The sequence below is a fragment of the Heloderma suspectum genome, chromosome 5 (assembly GCF_057233095.1).
Source record: "Heloderma suspectum isolate Gila_16-S chromosome 5, 16-S_ref, whole genome shotgun sequence".
Lineage (NCBI taxonomy): Eukaryota > Metazoa > Chordata > Lepidosauria > Squamata > Helodermatidae > Heloderma > Heloderma suspectum.
The window spans coordinates 227,026,290-227,032,289 of record NC_139462.1 but is presented as its reverse complement, the minus strand read 5'-3'; the positions used below and the strand labels follow the sequence as shown (position 1 = coordinate 227,032,289).

The window sequence follows — 6,000 nt, the reverse complement described above, 5'->3', positions numbered from 1 at the left end:
CTTAAGGAGTTGCCCAGGGGGTCCAGGTCAAGGGTGGAACCCTGACAAAAATACCATTTGATGGTTGCACTTTGGTGACTTTGCCCTCGTCTGTTCACTCTCAATCTGCAACATTTCCCCATTTTTGCACCAAATGAAAACGGTAAGTTCTTTAGGAAGAGACCTTGCAGCTAGGTGGTGGCCAGTGGCCAGCACATACTTTTGGTTGGATCCAGATTTACACTGAATCAACTGCACTGATGGAAGTGGAATCAGGAGAACTTGCTGAATGGGGTGAGCTGTGGTGTGGAGGGACAGGGATCCCCCCAAATTGGACAGAGGGTCCTTCTGCAAGTGGAGGCCTTCCTCTCGAGAAAGGCAGATCTTGAATCCAACCCTTTGTATATAAATGCTTCACAGTATGAGTAGCCCAGTTCAGGGGAGACTCTGGTTCCCATTTTCTGAAAAGTTAAGAGTTTATACACAGCACCTTTCCATACCGGTTTATTATTTGCTTTCAGCAATGGTAACCACAAAAGCAAGATTCCGCCCACCCCCGACTCCACCCCACCATTTTGAAATAATAATAAAAAATCCTTCTGAGATGAACCAATGAAAAGGTAAGGAGATAATATTTACAGTTCTGGCTGAATAAATAATACAGGGTCAAAGGTCATTAGAAACAAGGTAGGTTCCATGTCTACAGTGGCTGAGAGGGCCCACGAAAAGGAGGTTGCAAGAATCTTCACATTGACAAATGGTTATCCGTGGAAAGAGGGCACCTCATGGAATATTCTGTCAGTGCTGCTTTCAAAACAGCAGTCCAAGAAGTTTCTGGAATATTTACAAAGAGGGTAGAGTGGAGAGTGTTGGCAGTTCAAGCGAAGGCAATCAAAGGCAGGACGAACTTCAGAATAAGTTGCAGGGTTTCTTCTCTCTCCATCTGAACCATGTGGAAAACAGGCTCTCAAAAGAACAGTGGTTGTGTCTCATAAAAAATGGACAAGTCTTATTGGTTCAGAATTGTTGTTGTGTCCATGACTGGAGATAGCAACAACGGGGACGTGCGCAAAACAACAACGAACCCACCAGACATGGCTGGTGGCATTTGGGTTTGTGTCAATGAATCCTCGGCACCCGATAATGCATCTAAAACTTTTCCAACTAACTTTTTTCAGACTGGGAGTGGAAGTGGGAACTCCCCAGCCCAAGCTGCTCAGAGCCCAGAGGTCCCCTGGGAATGTAGTCAGCCAGACCCCACGGCTTAAGCAGGAAAGTCCAACCCCCACTCCCCCAGTTAGGAGCATCCTGCTCCTCCAGGATGAGCAACCTGGGAAACCACTTTTTCCCCATGCAACAGATGCCCCCCACGCTGGGAACTGGAAGAAATCTCGTTCCTCAGTGGCCACTGGGTGCCCAATGGAGCTGGTTCCAAAGCAAACTGCTTTTCACTTGTGGGGGCAGCAGCGGGGTGGGAGGCAGCTGCAGTTCAGTGGCAGCACACACACTTTACATGCAGACCAAAACCCATCCCGGAGGTGTCAGGACTGATTCTGAGCGCAGGGAGATAGTTAGCAGCTCAGTTCAGAAGAGGAGCAGCCAGAACTGGGGGAGGCATTTTCACACGCCAGTTCAGGTATGGGTAGGCGTGCTTCTCAGGTTACCAACTCCCAGATGGCCAGGCACGAAGCTTCCCCCTCACCCCGCTCTGTGAGAAGCAGCGAGCCGGAGAGGAGGGGCTTGAGGACTGTGACCTACGAGACGCGAGGTGGCGACGCAGAGCTAAGGGGGAAGCATCAGGGGCGGAGCTCAGAGGGTCGACCCGGTTAGCAATGTGTGAGAGGCTACGCAGGGAAGCATCACGCGAGGGGCGGGACCTCCCTCCCTAAGTTAGCCTAGCCAGAAAGCCTCCCTTTCAAACTGCGGGCAACTTTCGGTGATCCCATTTGAATCCCCTGGAGGCATTCCTTTGTAGCCAGAGTCTTCAAGGATTTGCATCTGTAATGAACCTGTGAATAATGAATTAAAGGCGTGAGACTGAAGCCTCTCTATTTGTGTGTGTGGGAGTGCTGAAGGATAGAGGGGGCCAAGGGATTTGTGACAGGAGGTCTCAGCAGTTAAAAATGCCTCAGGTAGCAGAGCTGAGAGAGCCTCTAGCGGAGTCCCTAGAGAGTCATCAGAGCAGACCACGCTGAGGTTGATACACCAAAGGTTTCTTGTTGTGATGCTTTAGAAGCCAATCTTTGGGGAGTGCCTTTTGGGGGCACTATTAAAGCTTCAGAGGTCAACAGAGAGATCCCACATTGGCTCTGGGGTTGAGATGACTTTCTGGGTTCTGAAGTTCACTCGGAGAGAAAGGTAGCTTATTCAGGGGCGACCGACACAGGGGACATCCCACCCTATCGACGATCCCTTCCGCGCCCTTTCCAACTCTGTCTCTTGGCAGATGGGGTCACAGCAACTCCTCCTTTTTCCACGGGCTCCTTTTGGGTTTATGTAAAGAATGCTGGCTCTGCCGACATCTACAGCCCACCCTGGCAAACACCGGCTCCCTCTTATTCGTCACGTGCAGCAATTGTGTTACATTCACGAGTGTCTCCAGCACCTACAGTTCAAGAGCTGGGAAGAGCAGAAGAAAAAATCCGTCCAGATGTACCCCTCCTCATGCAGAGCATCTCGGTTCCAGTATTCCAGTATTATGCCCTGGCTTGGTTGATAAAGGAGTGGCGCTTTTCTCCCTTAAAAAACAAACACTTTTCATCTCTCATCCGGAGCCGTGGCTGGCCCCGTCTTCCGTGCCTTCCCTCCCACCCGTCTGTCCTTCGGCCGGCTGCTTCTGGGCCTCAAACCAGAGACAAGTCGGCCTGGAAGCTGGAGCATCGGCGGGTCTTTGGGCTGCACTTGGTCAGCAGGGAGATCTGTGTGCTGAAGTTGGTGCCGTTGCTGCCCAACGATGGGTGGTGATACTTCATGTCGGAGCCCAGGAACCTCTCCATGTGCCTCCTGCGCCACTTCCGCTTCAGCTCACCCTGAACCTATGGAGGGGGAAAAAGGGAGCAGCTTCATTCGGGCCGAAGAAGCATCCTGCCTGCCTGCCTGGGTTCCACCATTGACCTGGACCCCCTGAGCAACCCCTTAAGGATCTCTTGCCCCCTTAAGAGTCCCGCCTTCCTCCTTCTAAACCTCCCCTTCCCAACAACGTGGGTTTTAGGCTGTAGGCATGGGGTGACCGACACCCGAGACATGGGGTTTGACCACAACAGTTGACTGGCAAATTAAAGCAAGGACATCACAACTAAAAGTATTTACACAATAGAGCTGAGTGATACAAAAGGCATTAAAAGAAAATAAAAGTTGCAAAATGCAAGTTCCTTTACTCTAGCTGTCCTTAGACTTTTCTAGGCTGCTTCTTTCTGCTCACTCTTCAGACTCTGCTCTCACCTCAGGCTCTGGCTGTCTCTGCTCTTACTGGCTCTCTCGCTCTCTTTATATATCCCCCTCCCTCAAAACCAAAAGTACTGCTTCAAACTTGCAGAAATGAAACTTAACTGTGGAAATGAAACTGAAACTTAATTGGGGAAATGAAACTGCTCTTCTCAGGGATACCTCCTCCAACAAAAAACCTGAGGCCTCTAAGCCTGTCCTTTTGTCCCTTTGCCTCTGTAGGCCTCAAATCTTCACACAATCATTTATTTTTATCCCATGCCTCACCCCAAAAGGTTTTTGGAGCAGCTTGCATGCAATCAGTTAAAAAAGTCAGTCCCTGCCCATGGGCTTCCCATCTAAAAAGACACCACAAACAAGGCTAAAGGGATGGGGAGGGAAGAGGAAAAAAAAGTAAGCCTTTCAGCAGGGCTGGTGGAATAGCTCTGCTCTCCCTCTCATCTCCCTCAGTACAACCTGCTGGTGACTGTTGAGGGAGGAGGAGCCTTCACGGGGGAGGTCTTTCAGGAGGGGTGGTGGAATGGCCCTGCTTCCCCTCTTTGTTTTTATGGCAGCGCTTCATGGAACTGTCCTAGCTATATTCTCCAGCCATATCATTTAACAGATCTCTAAGCACGCATCCCAAATGTGCACTTTTCCCCATTAGCTAAAGTGTGAAAATGTGTTTTTTTTTTTGGGGGGGGGAATGCACATTTGTGCAAGTCCACACTTGCACAAGTGCACATTTTCAAATTTGAACACAAGCTCAGGAAATTGTGAACATTTCTTAAGAATTATATCCCTGCTCACATTCAGGGTTGCAAACAGGACTTGTTTGTATGATTTGCAAACAGGAACAAAATCCCTGTAAATCCCTACATGCAACTCAGAATTGTGTGGAGGGTGAGAATGGGGCTATGTCAACTGGTCCTGCCCTGGTACCCCCCCACACACATTAGGGGGCTGTCTGTACAGGGAAGCCTGCTTTATAGACATAGGCTCCCCCATGATGCGGAAACCCAGATAATCAGGGTTCTACATCACCAAGGGATTCTACACACATACAGCAGACCCCTCTCTACAGAGGTTCCCTCCAAAGCATGGACAGTGGGAGGTCAAACAGGTGCAGCGTGGCTCTCTCCCCACCACATGATCCTTAATCTCATGAGTAACTTTAAGAACTGGTGCCTGAGCTTGCTTGTGTCCTCTTCCCTCCTCCTCATTTGTTCCTTTTGTGTCGTGTCTTTTAGACTGTAACCCTGAAGCCAGGAATGGTCTTTTTTTGAATCTGTGTATACAGTGCTTAGTACATTTTAAGTGCTTTATAAATGAATAATAGTCATTGTCATCTCATTTGGTCTCTGTTCCTTGTTTTGTAGAACACAGAAATGAAAATGTCTTAAAATTAATCACATATCAAAACATAGCAATAATTATAAAAAGGCATTGGCAGTTTGAAGACCAGTTGGAGCTTACATCAATGGCTCACTTGGGGCATCACTTTGACATTATGAGTTGTTGACCTTAGTCTGATTTTGCATGTTCAGTTTCATAAGTCTTTATTTTTTGTTGTTACACCATGGGTGTGGCACATTTTGTGTTACGAATTTAAAAAGCAGTGTTAACTACATCTAATCAACAAATGAGGGCGCAATCCCATGAGGAGAGTCAGCTACCTCCGAATTTGGAGGCGACCGCCTATCCAATGCAGGGATAGTTGTCTAGCTGGAGTGGTACAGGGCTGGGGGCGGGGGGTGGGGCTGGACGGCACTTAGGAAGCTTTGTAAAGAGGCTTCCGCCATCCCGTCCCCTCCCTGCCCCCAGGAACGCCCCCTCCCCCCCACTCCGCGGTGCTTTTATGAGTGAGGAGCCAGGGTCGACCTGCGCCGCCTACGAGGAGGTGGGGGCGAGGGTGGGGAGATGGTTCTCCGGGAACCGAACAATCCTATGGCCATCTAGCCGCTGTCTAGAAGCCATAGCGCAATCCTATGCATGTTTAGACCGACAAAAGTTATGCTGGCTGGGGAATGCTGGGAGTTGTAGGCCTTTTGTTGGACTAAACATGCGTAGGATTGCACCCTTAGTTGATTAGATGATTAATCAATGAAACGTTCTTGAACTGGTTGGCTCCCCAGATAAATGCCCACAAGAAAGGATGCTCTTGGCCTTACCTCTCCATTGAGGAAGCAGTACAAGACGGCCACTACAAAGCCCTAGAAGACAGGGGAGGTGGTGGGAGAGACATGAACAGACAAGGAGATTTTTATTTCACGGCCTTCATTTAAGGGAAACATATTTACATGTGTAGTCCTCCAACCCACCCCCACATCCAAAAGGCTAGAGAAAAGTAAAACTATGGTACAGGTATGTCACATTCCAGTAGGATATTCCACGCAAACAAATTCTTCCCAGAAAAGAAAAAAAGCCGAAATTCCACATCAAGAATGAAGGAAAAGCAGCTGCTTGATATAGGCAGAAAGCAGCCTCCTCCCCTAGCCAGAGCCCCCCCAAATGTTTTGGACTTCATCTCCATCAGCCCCAGCTAGCAGGGCTACAATACACTGGTATATTGGCTCCACCCCTTTTGCTTTTGGCCCC

At 49.1% G+C, this 6,000-nt stretch overlaps 1 protein-coding gene across 1 annotated transcript in view; it reads right to left on the bottom strand.

Moving 5' to 3' along the window:
• Positions 1 to 467: 467 nt before the first annotated feature.
• The window catches only part of LOC146345233 (vasoactive intestinal polypeptide receptor-like), a 171,271-nt gene continuing 165,738 nt past the window's right edge, over positions 468 to 6,000 (bottom strand). The window contains exons 12-13 of the mRNA XM_084859444.1: positions 5,574 to 5,615; positions 468 to 3,014 (exon numbers count right to left, since the gene is read on the bottom strand). Of these exons, the coding sequence (XP_084715570.1) occupies positions 2,823 to 3,014; positions 5,574 to 5,615 (234 nt within the window). The 3' untranslated portion in view covers positions 468 to 2,822. The remainder of the gene's footprint in view (positions 3,015 to 5,573; positions 5,616 to 6,000) is intronic.